The sequence below is a fragment of the Mytilus galloprovincialis genome, chromosome 7 (assembly GCF_965363235.1).
Source record: "Mytilus galloprovincialis chromosome 7, xbMytGall1.hap1.1, whole genome shotgun sequence".
Lineage (NCBI taxonomy): Eukaryota > Metazoa > Mollusca > Bivalvia > Mytilida > Mytilidae > Mytilus > Mytilus galloprovincialis.
Window position 1 is genome coordinate 35008739 of NC_134844.1, and position 21944 is coordinate 35030682.

At 31.7% G+C, this 21944-nt stretch overlaps 2 protein-coding genes across 2 annotated transcripts; one reads left to right on the forward strand and one right to left on the reverse strand.

Annotated features, from left to right (window-relative positions):
* Positions 1–603: 603 nt before the first annotated feature.
* On the reverse strand, positions 604–4701 carry LOC143082857 (uncharacterized). Its single transcript, XM_076258814.1, has 2 exons — positions 4586–4701; positions 604–2575 (listed from the first exon to the last, which is right to left on the reverse strand). Exons 1-2 carry the CDS (start codon positions 4635–4637, stop codon positions 1137–1139), a joined length of 1491 nt encoding a protein of 496 aa, XP_076114929.1. The 5' UTR covers positions 4638–4701; the 3' UTR covers positions 604–1136.
* A 2365-nt stretch (positions 4702–7066) lies between these two features.
* Positions 7067–18897, forward strand: LOC143081653 (peptidylglycine alpha-amidating monooxygenase-like). Its single transcript, XM_076257418.1, has 13 exons — positions 7067–7195; positions 9228–9331; positions 11415–11472; positions 12024–12117; positions 12582–12685; positions 13432–13509; positions 14034–14082; positions 14929–14996; positions 15720–15800; positions 16107–16186; positions 17450–17503; positions 17780–17829; positions 18619–18897. Exons 1-13 carry the CDS (start codon positions 7153–7155, stop codon positions 18791–18793), a joined length of 1038 nt encoding a protein of 345 aa, XP_076113533.1. The 5' UTR covers positions 7067–7152; the 3' UTR covers positions 18794–18897.
* Positions 18898–21944: the final 3047 nt, after the last annotated feature.

The window sequence follows — 21944 nt, forward strand, 5'->3', positions numbered from 1 at the left end:
CGTACATCTGATATGACTCCATTTTCCATTTGTTTTTATCAGAGATCTAGTTTTGTGATTTGATAGTTCATAAAAGAGAGGCGAAAAATACCAAAAAGGGTCATTTGAACTTGTAAGTCGTAGATAAACTGCGATCCAATCGCAAAGAAAGACAAAGTATACAAAACGTAAGAAACATGAACCCCAACAAAAACCGGGATGATTTTATGTGCTCCGGAAGGGTAAAGAGATCATGTTCCAGTTGTGACACCCGTCGCGTTGCTCATTCAAATATAACCCCGGTGATAAGAATAATGGGGATGGTCTAATTCAAAAAATAAATAAACAATGATAACAAAGTTAAACTCTTTAAGAATAATTTCCTGAAATCTAACTCGTTGAAAAAACAGGGATGAAAAATACCATAGCTCGGTTATTCTTATATAATATTGAATATTTAAAAAGTACTAGCACATTCCCTCGACGTCACAGGTCAGTTACTGAATTAAAGTACCAATGCCTTATTTCTAGTCTGTTTTTTTAGTATTCGTATTGTGTATGGATCCATTGCCCCGGAACTTGTCAATTGAAAATATTAATTATTTAGAAAACAAAAAAGCCTGGCATGATGCTATCTTTATTCAACGCCATTGTCCTATATGAAGTATATGCAAAGTTGAATTATTTGATTCGTCGTTTATAAAGTCATACCGGCTAAGAAATTGAACCTCTTTATTTTAGGTATAAACATGTAGATAACAAATTTATTAAAACTTTCTCAGCGTAACTTTATTTGATTTAAAATTTCAATGATTTTACACATTTGTAATATCTGAAGCATTACAACTCTTATGGTTGACTTTTACAATAGATAAATATACAAGAAACAATATCAAACAAAGAATATAATTTTTATATAACAAGCAATCTTTTACAAAACAAAGACAATCAACAAACTAAAATAAAGACAGTATCTAACCAAAACAAATACATGCTGTCATAATAAATAAATTAAATAAACGAGACCACAAGCATTGAAATGTAAACGTACAAATATACCCATTAGCATGTCAGTTGAATTAAAAAGCTTCATGTACACTCATTTGTTCCGCACTTATCTACACAAAACAGTTTAAAAAATAGGCTTTACTCTTTTTTCACAAACCATCTTCTAAATCGACGTTGACGGCTTTGACTGACGGTACAGCTTCACGTTTCTTTCTCAAGCCATCTTCTAAGTCGACGTTGACGGCTTTGACAGACGGTACAGCTTCACGTTTCTTTCTCAAACCATCTTCTAAATCTACGTTGACGGCTTTGACAGATGGTACAGCTTCACGTTTTTTTCTCAAGCCATCTTCCAAATCAACGTTGACCGCTTTGACAGACGGTACAGCTTCACGTCGTTTTCTCAAACCATCTTCTAAGTCGACGTTGACGGCTTTAACTGACGGTACAGCTTCACGTTTCTTTCTCAAACCATCTTCAAGGTCGACGTTGACGGCTTTGACAGACGGTACAGCTTCACGTTTCTTTCTCAAACCATCTTCTAAATCGACGTTGACGGCTTTGACAGATGGTACAGCTTCACGTTTCTTTCTCAAACCATCTTCTAAGTCGACGTTGACGGCTTTGACTGATGGTACAGCTTCACGTTTCTTTCTCAAACCATCTTCTAAGTCGACGTTGACGGCTTTGACAGATGGCACAGCTTCACGTTTCTTTCTCAAACCATCTTCTAAATCGACGTTGACGGCTTTGACAGATGGTACAGCTTCACGTTTCTTTCTCAAACCATCTTCTAAATCAACGTTGACGGCTTTGACAGATGGTACAGCTTCACGTTTCTTTCTCAAACCATCTTCTAAGTCGACGTTGACGGCTTTGACAGATGGTACAGCTTCACGTTTCTTTCTCAAACCATCTTCTAAATCAACGTTCACGGCTTTGACAGATGGTACAGCTTCACGTTTCTTTCTCAAACCATCTTCTAAGTCGACGTTGACGGCTTTAACTGACGGTACAGCTTCACGTTTCTTTCTCAAACCATCTTCTAAATCAACGTTGACGGCTTTGACAGATGGTACAGCTTCACGTTTCTTTCTCAAACCATCTTCTAAGTCGACGTTGACGGCTTTAACTGACGGTACAGCTTCACGTTTCTTTCTCAAACCATCTTCTAAGTCGACGTTGACGGCTTTGACTGACGGCACAGCTTCACGTTTCTTTCTCAAACCATCTTCTAAATCAACGTTGACGGCTTTGACAGATGGTACAGCTTCACGTCTTTTTCTTAAACCATCTTCTAAATCAATATTGACGGCTTTGACAGATGGTACAGCTTCACGTTTCTTTCTCAAACCATCTTCTAAATCAACGTTTACGGCTTTGACAGATGGTACAGCTTCACGTCTTTTTCTTAAACCATCTTCTAAATCGACATTGACGGCTTTGACAGACGGTACAGCTTCACGTTTCTTTCTCAAACCATCTTCTAAATCAACGTTGACGGCTTTAACGGACGGGACAGCTTCCCTTTTTTCCCTTAAACTATTGTCTAAACTCAAGGGAACAGAGTTTACAGCATGTATAATAACTGGAAAAAATATAGCCTGATATTACATGTTATCAATAGTTATCATAAATATACTTATAGAGTTATGTTATACTTCTTTTGTATTTAGTTTTGCATATCCATACTTGTTACTTTCTTTTATCACAAAAAAATATTTGTTCTGGTTTATAATTTTATCATTTAATCATCTGTTCACTAATTAAATTCAAAGTATATTACAAAAACGTTAAAAATAATGATGAACAATGTTTATTTGTCTATATGCCCTTAATATATTTCAAGTACAAAATGTCCATTTCAAATTTTGATTTCAAATCTAGTATTGCTGTTCTATTTATACATATAATATGGTTGTATGCACATTTTAAAAGTAGCGTTATCTGGAAAATGTAAACAGTACAAATTTCATAAAAGAAAAAGCGTTTTTGTCGATTTCCCTCATCAGGAACGCCTAAACCTAAACATTTATAAGCCAGGATTCCAGTTATTCTAAGTACCATTTTGAGATATATGACACAAAAAGAATGCAACAGGATAGCGAAATTGATAATCGGTCAATCTTGAATGAGGGAATCGGATCTTTTATAGTTTATGGATGATTTTTGAATATTTGAAAATATATGATGTAAATCATTTCAGTACCGACGAACTTCTGAACTGATTATATATCGATATCCTCGAGGACTGCATGTAACATTCTAAAAGCAGCGATGCTGAACCAGTATTAGTGCTAGTAAATGAAGTAAACGTGTCATAATTTCGTTCACTTTTTACCGTTTTCTTGATATAAACGCTTAATCTTAAACGCCCAAAACCGGATCATTAAAAAGACAGAGATGAATGAGTACGCGCAAAAGGTAAGAACTCTACTCTTTGTTGTTTTCTTGTGGAGAGTTTTTTCTTTTTTTTTTAGACATACCACACCTTCTTATTTTTATATGCTCTCAAAATAGGACCTAATTAGATTTGTTTTCAGTACTTTAGAAATATACTTCTAAAAAAGGTTCAATGAATAAGAAGCTTTTACAGTGACAATATTAATCAAAGTATTATAAACAATGATATATAATAATACACAATAACGGGGTGGGGTAGGTAAGTGCATAAAACAGTGAAAGGCAAAGCTATGCATGTATAGAATGAACTATACAATTATTCAATATTACCGTTAGAAATGATTCTACTTACACTCACCAGATGTTCCCTTCCCAATTCCAAAGATCGATTAATGAAAAGTATGTAACGATAGTTACGTCAAAGCTGGATCCGATTTTAACCGAGAAGTTATGGGAATGTTAAAGATTTAATATACCTATTCATACAAAATTGTAAAGCTCCATAAGAGTTGGATACCTCCGCAATGTTTGAATCGGGTACGCGGTGTGTTACAACTTCGTTTATTTAAAACAATGAACAAAGTGTTCTCATCATGAGGATTTACTTTAAAACAAAATCCTACAACGTACAAGGTTTTAACTTGTTTTGATAATACTTCTGATAACTAAAGGTATTGACAAACCATTAGTGAACTCAAATTTATGCACTTTTCTACGTTCTCGAATTTATGAATTTACCTTCATTTTTGAGTTAAAGTTGCACTTATGAAACAATAGTTTTCTCTCTATTAGTTTGTGATGAAGAAGAATCCAAATGTTTAATTAAAAAAAAAACAGAACCATAAGTAAGCCATTAGAAAAAAAGAAGTAGTAGAAATTCGTTTGCTTAAAATAAATAAACAAGGAAGAATTGCTTTATTAAAATTGACTTACTGAAACAAATTTTCCGACTATTTTTCTTTTGTTTCATCGTCGAACAATTTTGTTTTAGATACCGAGAAATCATTTATACATGCTTTGGATTTCAAATATTTTGGCCACGAGCATCACTGAAGAGACATGTATTGTCGAAATGCGCATCTGGTGCAAGAAAATTGGTACCGTTAATTTTATTAAGCTTTTGATCAATTGTTCTTTTAATCTGTAAATGTTCTTTTTTAGTAATCATTGAAAATGACAGTCAAAATATACTTACAAATTAGAATAGCACAGAAACAAAGAAGTGATCTGGAATTCATGGTTAACATATTAGAGACGGTAGAGTAAAAAGCAGTGTTTAATCAGTCACAATACACTGTTTGTCTTGATAAGTTGATTATGGTCAATATTGGTAAAGTTTATACCTTTATATACAACATTTCTACCGAAAAAATACGGATTAAAAACAGGATGATTAATTACACACAAGATGTTTAACTACTTAATTGGTATTTCTGTGAAATTTTAATCGCGTGGTTCTACGAAATAGTAATGCTTTGATTTATTGCTTGATGTTGTTTTTGTTTACATATACGACTTTCCTTATTACTGTTTTTAAACATCCCTGACATCCTTGTTACTGGTGATGTGTTTTGACAAATATATTCAAATTATAAAAGTCATTTCGCCCGAGCATGTAATTCTCCGCTTTTATATTTTGTCCAATATATGTTCAGATAGTTATAGATTCAACTGCCGTTTCCATAGCAATCACTGTTTGTGACTGAAAAACTTCAGTATCAATAAGGCCTATCACAAACCAGTATATAGTTCAGGACAGCATTGTCATCTTTTTTTTTATTCGAAAACCAATACTATATATGAACATAAAGCTATGTAGTTAATCAATGATTTGGGTAAAGTACATTTTAGTTTGTAACCCGGATTTGTTTTGTTTTTTTTTCTATCGATTTATGAGTTTCAAACAGCGGTATACTATTGTTGCCTTTATTTATTGTATTCATGACATTTCAACTAAGATAACAAGTTTTTGTTTAGTGTTCACAAGGGCCAAGTGAGCTTTTCTCATCACTTTGCGTCCGTCGTCTGTCGTCGTCCGTCGTCATCCGTCGTCGTTAACTTTTACAAAAATCTTCTCCTCTGAAACTACTGGGCCAACTTAAACCAAACTTGGCCAAAATCATCATTGCATGGGGTATTTAGTTTTGAAAAGGTATTCAGGGACCCGGAAAACCAACCAAGATGGCCGCCATTGCTAAAAATAGAACATAAGGGTAAAATATAGATTTTGGCTTAAATCTCTGAAACCAAAGCATTTAGAGCAAATCAGACACATAGAAATTATTTATCAGGTCAAGATCTATCTGCCCTGAAATTTTCAGATGAATCGCAGAACCCGTGGTTAGGTTGCTGCCCCTAATTGGTAATTTTTAGAAAATTTTGCCTTTTTTGGTTATTATCTTGAATATTATTATAGATAGAGATAAACTGTAAACAGCAATAATGTTGAGCAAAGTAAGGTCTACAAATGAGACAACTTGACCAAAATAGTCAAGTTACCCCTTAAGGAGTTATCAACCTTTATGGTCAATATTTAACAATTTTGGTATATGAATTTTTTAAAAAAATCTTCTCCACTGAAGATACTAAGAAATATTTAAACAAACTTGTACACAATAATCATTAGGGTATTTGTTGTAAAAAAAAATGTGTCCGATGACCTCGCCCGTGAACCAAGATGGCCGACATGGCTATAAATAATACATAGGGTAAAATGCAGTTTTTGGCTCATATCTCTGAAACCAAAGCATTAAGAGATTTTGGGGATAAAACTGTTTATAAGTCAAGATCTATCTGCCATCTGCCATAAGACCAATCTGGTAACTTGTTATTGGGCTGCTGCCCCTGAATTGGTAATCTTAAGAAAATTTTGCAGCTTTTGGTTATTACCTTGAATATTATTATAGAAAGAGATAAACTGTAAATAGAAATAATGAACAGCAAAGTAAGAGCTACAAATAAGTCAACTTGACGAAAGTGGTCAATTGACCCCTTAAGGAGTAATTTTCCTTAAGAGTCAATTTTTAACAATTTTCATAAATTTTGTAATATTTCCTACTGTCGCTTTCTGGACAAATTTCATTATAGAGATAATTGTAAGCAGCAAGATTGTTCAATAAAGTAAGATCTACAAACACATCACCAACACCAAATCACAATTTTGTCATGAAAACCATCTGTGTCCTTTGTTTAATATGCACATAGACCAAGGTGAGCGACACAGGCTCCTTAGAGGCTCTAGTTTATATATTTTGCTCATTGATCTGTGATCAATTAAGACTTGGGTGCTTTAATTTAGCCGAAAGCAATATTGCAAAGTATGCTCGATATGTGATTTAAAAAATTAGTTCAAATCCCACTACATGTTTTTTTTCATATTGAAATCTTTGATTTATTGTTTCTAAAGTATTAATTGAAAAGATATATATCAGAATTAGAACCTACAACGTAAGAAATAGCATATTATCTTACACGACAAAGTATCCCCTAACAATATGTAATCGTAGTCGTAAATTATTTCGTAAGTTTGACATTGATGAATTTGTTTATTGTTGATGGTCACCTTGTCCTGTTCTATTTTTATAATTGTTGTATGTAAGGTAAACAATTTTTTAACTCGTGTCGTGTATTGTTTTCTGTTTTTGCATATCAAAATAAGGATGCAGATTTCTCGAAACTCATTTGTAGAACGCATTAAAGAAAATAATATTTTTCAAACATTTCATATTGGTTAAACTGGACTTTTTGTCGGACTATCTAAATATGATTAAGATCGCTATGTGGCTTTTTGTTTTAATTGTTGCAGGTAAGAATTTCTAATAATATATAATTTTATCCTGAAGCCAAGCATAATCATGTATATACAGAATAAGACTTAGCCTTAGGACGCATACACGTTTTCAGTGTCTGTCTCAATGTTTTATATTTACGTCTGTCCAGTTTGGAATTTCAACTTTTTTCTTGTTTGGCTTTTTAAGTTTTGATCTGAGCGTCGCTGATGAGTCTTATGAAGACGAAACACTCGTCTGACGTATTAAATTATAATCCTTGTGCCTTTGATAACGATTTTAGCAGTTGTTTGCTGACAATAACTGTATTTCATTTACTATTTACTAAATAAACTGATAAATTCGCCCGGTGAAAAAAGTTACATAGCTGTAACTTATCGAGTGAACGTTTCGGAATCTAGCCACGTTTATGCTGAGTGTGAATTCGCATTACTATAACACGTGTTACGGTACTTGTCTATCCCAAATTCATGTATTTGGTTTAAATGTTTAATGTTATATTTGTAATTCTCATCGGATTTTGTCAAATGTTTTGACTTCTTTTCTATTATATTTATGTGTTATGGTAAATAATATTAATCACCGCATTCATTTATTAGATTTCATTTTGTTCAACGTAATCAGTGCAATATTTTACGTTTCAAGTGAGATTCAAAACAAACCGTACATAGCTTTATAATATAGTTAATTGCTGCCTTAGTTTGCTATTAATAAATATTGAAATGTGCATTGTTATTAAGTGCAATATCAGTATTTAGTTCAAATGTAATCTTGGGTCAGTCCTAGTTCTATCTTATTCATTCAAATGACGTCATTTTTCATTTTTTGATGATCTGTTTTACAAATTCAAATGACGTGATTTTTTACAATTTCAAATATGACGTCACTTGGCGTTGTGGTTTTTTACATATTCGGATGTGTCTACATATTGTGTTGCAAATGTCTGGTTATGTAATGTATTTCAGTTGTTTCCTGTAATTAGTTAATATTTCAGTTCTATCATGTACAGCTTTTGTTTATTAATTTTATAAATTTACTGTTTGCAAAAGTATAAATTATTCTAAATGATAAGGCTGTTCTGGTAACTAACAGAAAACCCTGGCCGTTTTTGGCACAACTTTTTTAATCTTTTAGTCCTCGATGCTGTTCGACTTTGTGCTTGTTTCGGCTTTCTAACTTTTGTATCTGGGCATCACTAGTAAATCTTGTGTCTATAAAATGCACTAAGGGCGTATTAAAATTTTCAACTTGTTGCCTTTTGTTGGCTGTTGTTCGTGTGTTTCTTTGTCAATTGTATTCTCCAATTTATTTATATTGTAGTCCTGTAGTGTTTAGTTGTCATCTTAATGTTATATTTCACATGGCTATAAAAGGGGAGGTTTGGCATGCCACAAAACCAGGTTCAACCCCCAATTTTTTTCTTTAAAAATGTCCTGTACCAAGTCAGGAATATGGCCATTGTTATATTATAGTTCGTTTCTGTATGTGTTACATTTTAACGTTGCGTCGTTTGTTTTCTCTTATTTTTTAGTGTAAATTCACATTGCGATAAGACGTGTCACGGTACTTGTCTATCCCAAATTCATGTATTTGGTTTTGATGTTATATTTGTTATTCTCGTGGGATTTTGTCTGTTGCTTGGTCCGTTTCTGTGTGTGTTACATTGTAGTGTTGTGTCGTTGTTCTCCCCTTATATTTAATGCGTTTCCCTCAGTTTTAGTTTGTTACCCCGATTTTGTTTTTTGTCCATGGATTTATGAGTTTGAACATCGGTATACTACTGTTGCCTTTATTTATAAAAACCGAAGGAAGTTTTGCACATAAGCGGCATAACAATTTAAACAATAATTTTATAAATACTCCAAATTTTAAAGCGAAGTTTTTTTAAATTATTTTTTTAAATTAGTTTGAAATAATATGTTGGGTTACATTTAAAACTGTATGTTTCTTTTTTATATTTTAAATTATTCATACCATCGTCAACGATAAAACATTTTTAAATTGTGTGTCAGCTCGGCTATTAAAATCATTATCTGCATTTTTTCGTAGTATCAGGTGTGAGGGAGATACCATATATAACAGCTCATTATGGAGAGAATGGACAAGAAGTTTATAAAATGAAACTATCATACCCATCTATCAAGATATATGAAGTAGGTAGTACTTTGTTTTTATTATCGTTACGTGTAAACATTTAAATATTCAAACTACCGAATTCCCAAGAAAAATTCTAAATTGAAAGTACTTGATCAAAGGGCAAAATTAGAACTTCATTACTCTTCCAAAATATTATTATAAAACAGCAGTGCAACATAAAAGTTGTTAGACATACAGTTAATTTCTTTCAAGATCTAAGAAAACAACATTTAGACATATTTAAAGACGATTTTAACTTGAAGATTAAACTTAACAAAACTAGCCTGATATAATCAAAGCAGGCCAGGAACCCATGAAATGACAAGGAGAAAGCAATATTCAAGGAGGAACGTCATGTATTTCAGATGATTTCGCTCATTGTTGAAGCCAGTACGATGACCTATTATTGTTAACTTCAATTTCATTTGTTCCATGGTGGAAAGTTGTATTATTGGCAATCATATATTATCTTCTTATTTTAATATTAATATATGCAAACTGGTATGGACATATAAAAAATGTTTCCAAAAAAACATAAAAGAGATGAAGAAATGAAATTGCTAATATGCACGTATTGAAAAATCCTTACTTAGGTATAAATCTCACCCTTTATCTAGATGGTTATTATAAAAATAGCAAATTATCCGTAATACAGTTTCCATAGGGTACCTGTTATAATTGCGCTAGTAACTATTTTGGCCATTCCTACTCTCGAAATTACATAAGTATATTTATGTTGAATTTGTGTTTCAACAATAGTTTAAAATGGACAAGGGGTCTTTTAATACTATATTTATTGGTGAGATTCTGAATATTTTCTTACAGGTGTGGATACGGAATCTCATTTCTATCCTACTTCGATCTTTAAAAGGGTTAAATGTTATACAATGCTCTCCAACTTCGTTCTTTGATTGGCCTTTCTGATATTTTTTATTTTAGCGTCATTGATGAGTCTTTTGAAGACGACACGCGCGTCTGGTGCAATTATAAAATTTCAATCATGGTATCTATGATGAGTTTATTTAATGATATATCGTTGTTAAAAAAATAGTCTAAATTAGTGAAAATAGAATATTTTCTTTTTGATGAATTTAGATTAATATAAGTATTTGTTCCGGACCATACCCGCCTGGTCCAGTATTTGGACCAGATGCGTATACTCATATGGTCCGACCATACGCGTATGGTCCGACCGTACGCATATGGTCGGACCATATGAGTATAATACTCGTTTAGTTATTACCGGGCAGGACCATATGAGTATTTTGACCATATAGGTATTTTGTTTTAATTACATTTAAAAGTTTCAATATAAAAAATTTATCTAAAAAATCAATGATGGTTACATGACAGTGTTTTATTTTTATAATTCAAATACTACGTAAAAGATAAACATTGATGCCATAGTCAGTTTTCATCTCTATTTACATTCTTGTATGTAGGCTTGGGGTGACATTTTCTTCCACACAGTATCATAGCTTTTGCATTTTTGCAAATTAAATAAACTATGTTACTTTCCAGTGCCTTCAAGTCTTGTTTAACAGTTCAAGAAATTTTTATTTTTTTTAAAGTCACTCGTAATAAAAAAAAATCGGTAATGACCATCGGTTAATACCATTGGTATAAAATGTCTTTATCATAGTTTTCGCATAGTAAAATAAAATAAAATTAACTATGTGAAACTTCTTATTCATATTTAGCTATTATAATATAATAATAAAATCATCTCTATGATAGCGGCTTTTTAATTAGCTGTCACACCATATGAATAGTTTACTAGTTTAAAAAGTAAACTGTAACAGAGTGTAACAGAGCGTTAATGACCCCGACCATACGCGTATGGTCCGACCGTACGCGTATGGTCGGACCATATGAGTATATACCCATATGGTCATGACCATACGCGTATGGTCCAAAAACTCATATGGTCCGGAACATATTTATTTATTAAGGTCCATATTTTACAATACTAACGTTTTTCAAGACTTGCTACATTTTGTATATACATTATATATATATAACGATGTTTTGTTTAAATGAATTGCATTCCGATGGTATCTTTATACGTCTTTAAATGTAATATTTAATCCTTTTTTGAAGCCCGACCAATATTTTTGCTACACAAGATATTTAGAAGAACTTGATGAAGTTTATGTCTGTAAGTATTCGATCAATAAATGAGGTAATAATATTAAATTTCGAGAATATATTTGAATAAAATGTCGAGAATATGTTGGAATTAAGTGTCGAGAATATATTGGAAAATGACAAAAATGATTGATTGTTGCTTAAAAAAAATACATATTATTAAAGACATGACGAAATAAATCTTAAGTTACGATACATTAAATATTCTTATCTTTTAAAATTAATTATAAAGATGCTTGCGACGTTCATTTTGAAAATAACCAGGTATATACAAGAATAGTTTTGAAAGCCAAAATAATGACCTTTCTCTAGTAAATGATTCAAACATCAAATGGCCTTCCTCGAGTACATGCTTCAAACAGTATGATGCCCACTTTACTTAAAGGATTGCAAACTTAGTTTGGATTTAGATTGTAAAAGAATGTTGACGTTTTCTTTATATTGTCCATATTAAAATTAATACTTGGAGATCACGTTTTGTCAGAGTTTACATTCACATAAACTCAAAATTTGCAAGTATGGACCTCAAACATTTTAATATAAATGTTTTATACTTTTCAGTAAGCACCTTGATTGAAATAAATCATGAATATGTACATCATGCAGCTTTAAGTTTTTGTGAAGAACTTGAAGATTATGCAAGTCATCGACCATGGTAAGGACATTTTGAAATGCAAATATGTATACAATTAACAAAACAGTTTTTATTAATTACTTTAAAAAATTATATATCATGAGTAAAAATTGTATAATTTCCAAAGGACTATAACCAGAACAGACAAATGTAAATTCCAGCATTTCTATCATTCAATGCACATCAATATACAAAAAAATGGACAAAATGAGTTTCAATATAAATAATATCCATTTAAAATCCTTTAAAAACTATACCGTTTTTTTTTCATTTAATAATTTGATTATGCACAAGATTTTTTCATACACTGTCTGTTTTGATTTAGAAGAAAAGCCGACAAATGATTTCAACATTACAATTACAATTTCATTTTAATATGCTTGTCATGGTTAGAAAAAAACATATATTGACACCCTTACAAACTCAATAATAAAAGAGCATATCGATTGTTAATTGATTCTTATTTTTATGACATATTGTTGTAGGGAATGTTCGACGAGTAGAAAATATTGCAAAGGAGGGGCAGTAGGCGTTTTGACATTTGATGATTACTCCAAACCTGAAGATGGTTTAATGACGTTTCCTAAAGGTAATTTGTTTTTTAACTTAGGCTTTTCTACCTCAGGAATAGATTACCTTAGTTGTATATGGCAAAACTTTTAGGAGTTTTATTCCTCAATGCTCTTCAACTTCGTTTTTTATTTGGCCTTTTTAACTCTTTTTTATTCGAGCGTCACTGATGAGTCTCTTGTAGACAAAACGCCCGTCAGGCGAAAGCACAAAATTTAATCCTGTTATCTATTATGAGTTTTTTTACGAGCATTAAAAGAGCCATTCGCCGCACATTATTAAGTTTAAGGGATATTCGACGTAACTTGCATTTAAATACCAATTAACACAGTTAGTTCACAATTGGGCACGTAAAGTATAAATTCAGTCTTACCTGTTCTGTCACCTTTTTGATTATTATAATAGTCAGCTATGTCATAAAACAGGTGTATTCATATTATCCTGTATTATGTCGTATCGTGTCCTCGTACATGTATAGTCAATGAGACAACTCTCCACAAGAGACAAAATGACACAGATATTAACAACTTTGTGTCACCGTACGGACTTCAACAATGAGCAAATCCCATTCCGCATAGTTAATTATTAAAGGCCCCGATATGGGATTAATATGAACACCTATATGCCAACACTATATTATAAGTATATTGACCTCCGTTAATTTTCGTGCACAATCATGTACATTAATTGCTTATAATTATTGGTTACTTCGTTTTTATTCATAGTGCTGTCAGATAAAAAAACATTTGTTTTACCATTTTTTAGACGTATCACTTAAAGTTGGATTTTCAACAATAATGAAGCATATTACTTTTGAGATGCATAGTAAAGCAGCAGTAACAGGTATACAAATTTATTTTAATAACTTGTTTTCTATTCCATTATAAAAAAAAACACTTACAAGCTTTAATTGGGGTAAGCAATAATGTGCGAAAAACACAGTGAGTCTACAGCTATACATTAAAGTGTTATCGTATTAGTAGCAAATATATTTTACAAACGAATTATTTATAGAACTCCTGTTTAAAGTAGGAAGCTATCATATAAAGGGTTATATGTAGGCGGCTTTTGTCTATTGCTATACCATTTTCTTTATCCAGTCTAGGCTGATTTTCAAGTGTCATGCCAAATGTCCCATCCTTCTTCTCACTTGACATCTACTGTAGCATATACCTATAAAATTGGTTTACATGAACAAATTAAACAATTGCCACTGGACATTCAACAAAAATCAATCATTCATTCAAACAATTTATTAATTTTCAAATTTTACTTTATGAACGATTGCTCTATAGTTATATGTTTACTGTTTCGTAAACACGTTTACATGTAACATAGTATTTGATTAATTATTATGTTTATTTCAGATTTTCAATATCCTTTATTGAATGTAACGTTAACATTTACCAAAACTCCGTAAGTAATGTAATTACTGAAACACAGTAATATCCTTATCTGATGAAAAATACTGCTTTACACTACAAAATAAAAAGATTTTTTTGCATAATCCAGCTATAGTTTGCATTTAAAATTGAGAATGGAAATGGGGAATGTGTCAAAGAGACAACAACCCGACCAAATAAAAAACAACAGCAGAGGGTCACCAACAGGTCTTCAATGTAGCGAGAAATTCCCGCACCCGGAGGCGTCCTTCAGCTGGCTTTTTAGTTTGCTTTTGTTTGTTTCGATTTTTACATGTTTTATACATACATGGATGACTAAAAATATTAGGAAACTAGGTATCTCCGTCTAAAGTATATATAGGTGCTTTCAATTTTTAGAAGATCATTAAGGTTGTATACGAAAATTAACTATGTTCAAAGGATTAAATAGATAATAATTCATGTCTTAATGTCAGATTTTGATTGGTTCATACGAGTGCGAAAATATACCCTTTACAGAGAAGCGAAATTAATACTGATGGTTGTAATAAACAAGACATTATGGATTATTCCTTTGAATTTCGAATAAAAAGGAAATAACAACCGAACATCCAGTATAATAAATTATTGTAAAGCATGTACAGAAAAGGGCAATATAGCAGATCCTTACCCCTTATTGTAATTGTTCTTACCTTTAACGCCTATTGAAATAGATAATTATGTATCGAGTTATACGGTATGATGCAAAATAGAATTGTTGAAAGGTCCTTGTCAATATCATTTTTAATGGTTAACAATAAGGATATGAAAACATATTTATTGATATTGTTCTTGTGAATGATTTCTTCACTTTAATGTATATTTTATTTCTATTAATCAGCACCAAATACAACTACCAAACTCATTTACTGCTGACTGACGGATTTATTCCCGCGAATTCGGAAAAGGGTACGTTTTATTTATTGTCCCAATTTTGTCGTAATGTAAAGGAACGTTTTTGTTTTAATTCATCTTGATTTCTAATTAACTGTTCTACTTTTTGACAATATGTTTCGTCCTACATCTTTTGTGCTCTCGAAACAAAATGGTGCTACTATTTATTTGTATCTGTTAGTTGGGTTTCAGTCTGTTATTTGCTCTTTGTTTTTTATTTGTATTTTTTTAACATTTACTCATTGTTGATGTATTCTTGATTTGCTTTGTTTTCCCTCTTTAAAGTCATCGTAGACAACTTAAGCATACAAACACAAGAAAGTCTTAAATATATATGACGATTGAATTGTTGTACATTTGTCTTTACGGAGGTTTTTCTAGCTGACAATGCGGTATGGCATTTGCTCATTGTTGAAGGTCGAACGATGATTGATATTTGGTAATGTCTGTGTTATTTTGGTCGCTTGTAGAGTTGACTTATTGGCAATCATGCCACATTTTATATTTTCCTACTATCTGTAGAAATTGATTATCGGTTTGTGAAAAATAGATTCAAACTATTTTCTTTGGAATTTTGGTTGTCTCATTGACAAGCTTCCACACCTCTTAATTTTTATACAGATAATAATCTGTACTGAGGTAGACAACGATCACAGAAACTTGCTATTTTTGCTTCCCTTCAACAAAACTATGACATATGGATAAAAGATACATATATGTATATTAATTTTGATGTAGGATATTTTGCGGAAATAGCTTGTAGCTGGAGTAAGCCTGATGTTGTTGCATTTGCTGTTCAATTACATACACATCATTATGGTAAGTAATAGTAGAGGTTGCATTATGTTAAATTTTGAAAGATATTATTTATTCAGTTTATTTCAATAATTATAAATCGAAAGAAATATTTATAGCGTTTTGTGATATAGTTTGACCATGCAAGGAAACATAAGTTATCGTAGCTTAATGTTTTCACTTATCTTAATTAACCTTAAGAATATACTCTGATTGATTCTGTTATCTAGGCGCAAACCAGAATTGCTAGAACTGTGATTATGAAGTGGTAAAATAAAGTAGTAGTGATTTCTATATTCAAATTTATTGAAAACATTTGTATTTAAACAGGATATATGGCTGAAATGTATAGAGTTCGAAACGGTACTTGGACCTTAATGGCGAGTCAGTTAACACAAGGAAAATCTAAGGTTAGTTGTGTACACAGATATATGATAACCAATCTCATTAAACTACAGATTCACGCTCCGTTTACTAGGATTTGACCATATTCCTTTTACTTGAAGATCTCTTAGGATCCTAGTTAAATCTAGATATTTATTCTCATGAAACACACCTTAAACAATTGGAAGGCAGTAATTTCATTGCTAATGTTAGAATAACCAGAACAGGTAGTAGAACGTAGGGTTGTCATATTCTTAAAAGCTCAGCGTACATGTAACAAAGGAACGTTGATTTAATCAGAGTGTAACAAATCTCGGAGATATATGATATGATAGTCAATGAAACAACTATGATATTGACTAATATACTAAATGACAGGCTTGTAAACAAATATAGTTTATTATACCACTTTGAACATTACCAAAACACATACAGAAAAGTATACAGTACAAAGCATAGAAAACACAATGTAAAGAATAACAAAGAGAAAACAGACGACCTGATTTATGTTAACAACATTAAATGATAAACTAAGCAGACGAAACTCAACGACAGTAACATTCAAATCATAAAGTAAAAAAGAATATGTTGAGTTTAAATAAGGGTGAATACGAGGTGAACGTCATTTCGTTTGCAACATTATGACAACTATAACTCATAAACACATAGAGAGAAGCATACAACATGTTTGATTTGTAAGGAAAAATTGACATCAACATATTGAATGTGAATAAAATAAGATATGCACATCCTTGTCAATATAATAGAATTTTATGCGACTGTCATACAAGTAAGATGTTTACCTAGTATAACACGGTTGAATCCACAATTGCTACATAAGAAAATGCCTGTACAAAGTCAGGAAGATGACAGTAACTGTTGATATCCGTTTGTATGATATGTTTGAGCTTTTTATTTTGTTATCTTATTAAGGAGTTTCCTTCTGAAAGTTTCCGGGGTTCAGTATTTTTATGATTTTTCTTTTTTCGGTGGTATATAGCTTTATATGAAATAGCTGTATGAAATATCGTTGAATAAGTAAAAATTGTAACTAAAGAAATATGGATTTTTAAACGGCATATTGGCTTATGCAACAATTTTTCTTAAATATAAGTTAAATAAAGGGAAAATATAAATCATAATCATGATCACAACATTTAAGCAACTTAAGACATATAACATGTATAATGGCACAGCTTTAAGTGATATGTTTAAAATTATGTTTAGATCAACTATATCTAGTACCTTTTTATTTTAATTTGAAAAAATAAACGACTGACCTTTTACAGGTGTTATTACCAGTACCTGGAGGGGCTATTGATGTACGACGGGGAGATGTTCTGGTAAGAAACATAATATAATGATAATAGAGACTGAGCGATTCGCCTGACTTTATCATAAACAGGTCAATTGTTATCTGCTGTTTTGCATTAAAGCAGCCAAACTGTGTTTTCGGTTAATATTTCAGTAACATATAAAGTTTTAATGATCAGACAAAATGTGAAATCTTTTAAATTAAAATAATTAAATAAACGTAAGTTCTCGAGGGATTTTCAAATTTTAGAAGCAATGATTAAAAAATTGATAATGTTTTTATTGTACATTTCTTTGATTTATAGGCTGCGAAGTGTTTGTATATTACCAAAGATAACAAGATAGTTCGTTTCGGGTAAGATAAAGTACATTGTATACACTTGTATGTAGTACATGAAGCAGCTCTTAACAATTTCTATCCTTACTACAAAGGGGTCGTTAAAAGCCGTACCAAAACTAGACAATACTTAACAACATAAAAAGTCAAGCATAATTCATAAAGAAGGTCACAAAAATGTTATTGAACTTGACAAGGCAATCCGGTAGGGTTAGTTGTTCCTGTCTCACTAGTTGCACCCGGATTAATGATATTTTTTCTTTGCTATTGCTGAATTCAGGCAGATTTTACCATCTTTGTTTCCCTTTTTTCCTTTTTTAATAACTAATCACTAGTAAACAGTAGTATTTTCAACCATATTCGATATCATGATTAGTTCATATCAAAGTCAATTTGAACTTTTTGGTTTTTTAATATACCAAAGCCTAATTTTGTAAGCAAGTGAACTATACTTAAACTTTTTTTTCTCAGGGATCACATCAAAAGAATGAAAAAAAACTGTCATATACCTGATTTGATACAAACATTGAAAGTTTCGTTATTTTTAAAATGTTAATTAAACCTAGCTTAACATCTCACTTGTCTGCCAGTCGGGTACAATTCCATTATATTAACAACAAACAGACTTTAAAGTTACTCAACATTGCGTTATAATCTGAATCACTATAAAAACAAACGACTATGCCAACAAAGAAAAACAAACTTGCACTGAAACATTATATAAACAAAACACATAAGCAAAAATAAACGACAAACATACTTAAGATGACCATAGCACAATAACATAACGGTTGATTTATTTTGCAGGGAATCTGATGGTCAAGAGATGTGTAATGTTGATATTCATTTCGGTTACGAATTTAGATATGAAGATATCTTTAAACGGTCAAGTGCGTGTATGACGCAGCTACCGGAGTTTTCATTGTGTGACCACGAGGCGACATCAGGAATTTGTGGAGATAATAACAAAATAGACATGTAGAACGGTTTCCTTTTGTGTAGTTTGGTTAAATGAATTAATTTTTGTATCTGTGTTTTCCTTCTAAAACAACTTTATATGAATATATAATAAATTATAAACTATAATCAATTTAATTTTCTGGTAATATACTTACATATGTATATTAGTTTTATCCTCGTCGTGTTCTCTATTTTTAATTTCTTTTTTGTTATACTATTGTATTTTATTGTTGGTATAGGTTCAAGCACACTGGAGTCAACATGCAGTCTTCAATACTACCTTTATGTCTTTTCACGTATTGAGTTGTGTATCGATCTGGTTCTTCAAAGTGGAAAATATGTTCTCCACAATAAATTTGAGTTTAAATTTTGTCCTTTTTTTTTATAAATTACAAAACGTATTTCTTCATTTGAAAAAAAGTATATGAAAAATACAGAACGCCAAAGTAAATAAAAAAATAAGGAATTCCTTTAAAAGTATCCACAGAATTAATGTTAAAGATTGTCATAGTCCTGACTCAGTACATACATTTTCAGATACCAATATATGGGTTGTACCTGTTTTCAGAGATAGTGATGCTTTCCATTGAATGTCAATTGTAACAAAATTCTGTTTATAGTTCCTTCATATTGACACACGATTCGACATACGAAACTCTTGTATGAGCAACCGAAATCATTGGTTTAAGTGATAATACTTGTTATACATTAGTCAAAATAGGATAAACATACACTAAAGCTAACAATACCAGGAACATACGACCCGAACAACATAACAATACAGTTTGTGTAGTTGATTGTAGATTGAAATAATTTATTTCCGATTAGTACACATTAAGTAAAATAGAATAAAAAAAAACAAGGGTATATAAATGGGAAAAAACACTGCTAAAACATAAGGCGTCAAAATTAAACATTAGGACCCATCTGCATCCTGTACTTCCATAGCCAAAAACCCTTACGCTGGATGTACATATACCGATTAAATAATGGCACTACTAGAAAAAACGGATCATACGAGTACAAACTTAAAGGAAAACTGTCAAATAATTAAAATAATGCACAAAGTTATCACATAGAATCTACAATTCATAACCATACTGAATTAAGTGTGAAAGAGGGACGATAGATACTAGAGGCAGAGTCAAAGTCATAGATAGAAAATAAACTGACAACACCATGGCTAAAAATAAAAAGACAAACCGACAAACCAACAAACAATATTACAGAAGACACAACATAGAAAACTAAAGACTAAGCAGCACGAACTCCACCAAAAACTTTGGATGATCTCAGGTGCCCAGGAAGGGTAGGCAGGTCCTGCTCCACATGTGGCACCCACCGCGTTGCTAATGTTATTACAAATCCAGTAAATAGTCTAATTCGGTAGGTCTCATTCGTAAAAAGTGAAGGGTATTGTTGTTACGACATAAGGAACATACCCGATAGCATTATTCCATAACGGTCAACTAACTCGTGATGGCGTCCGTAAAATTTATGAAGGGATGATTTCAACTTCACCTTTTGGAACTCTTGGTTTCATAGCTTCCTTTTGAGAAGCAATCCTCTTTCAAGGAAATCATGAGAGGAAATACAAGCCCGGGCATATCGTATCAATTGGGAGATATATACTCCGTATGCAGGCGCTGCCGGAATGTTGCTACATAGACATTGAAAGTTCACAATTGGGAAGCTGAAATCATCTCTTTTGTCGTAAAGTTTTGTTTTCAACCGAACCTCATAGTCAAATTCTAGATGTTAATCAAGATATAATGCAGATTTAACTGTATCTGTAGTATCCTTTATCTCTAGTTCGATGGGATAGGTTCGTTCAACTTAGTCACCAAATTTTGTATTATTTAGTGAGAGAACATCATCTATGTAGTGGAACGTAAAGTTAAAGGATATTGCTAACTTCAAATATGTGAAGTTGACACTTAATATATATATATATATACGAATGCACACGAATGCAAGATGTGAGCTAACATTTCGAAACGTGTAGTAGTCGAAAATTTACCGTATGTCCGTTCTATAAAATGAACCCATCGAACAAATATACGTATAAAAGACTGGCAAAGGAAGCACACTTTATAAAGGTCTTTCAGCCAAAATCAAACGGATTTACGTAAACACGTTTGATTTATCTCCCCTTACCGTTATTGTAACGTAATTAACGTTACCAACGGTAGTGTCGTCAAGGACATTGATAAAACGTCGTCTGAAGATTGCCAGAAGGCATGAAAGCGCTAGTGACAATATTTTAACGAACTGTTATTATTTGATGTGAAATGTTGTTTGCGAATTTAAAACTTTTAATATATATATATATTATATATGGAAATGCTAGTGACAATATTTTAACGACCTGTTATTATTTAACGTGAAATGTAGTCATCGAATTTTAAAACTTTAATATATATATATATATATATATCAGTCTAAAGATTTGCACAACGGTACTGATATAAGGTGTTATTAAACGAAAATGTTGTTATAAAATCGTGTTGACAAATGTTTCGGCTCAACAAATGGCCTTCTTCTTGTGTCACAAGTTTTAACAATACTGATACATAATGTATAAGGTGTGAAAATAGATCAGGTGATAATACAGGTAAGTTTTGGTCGATTGATTTTAATCCTGAATATCATAATTTAAACAAAACACTATAAATCAATATACGTGACTGTGTATATTAACAATAAAAATAAGTGAAAACAAAACTTTTAGTATTTCTTATTGATGCCGTTTGGGTGATGTACATTAAGTTCCTTTATCCAAAAGCTTTCCCGAACCTGTCGCTGTGCTTTAAGTCGGACATTATTAAAAACACTAAAAATAACAATAAACCTTTTGACAATCTTACCAATGAAGAACGGACTGCACTGAAAAACTTACGATCTAACAACAATATCGTTATTAAACCTGCAGACAAGGGCAGTGCAGTGGTTGTCATGGATAAAACTGCCTATATTCAAGAGGCTGAACGACAACTTAGCGATGCAAGGTTCTACCAAAAACTAGACTCTGATCCTACTACATCTTTTAGCAGAGATATTACTAATAGTTTGGTAGAAATGCATGCCGATGGTTTCATCGATGACAAAACTCTTGAATATTTGAAACCAGAAAACCCAAAACCGGGCAGATTTTATCTATTACCTAAAATTCA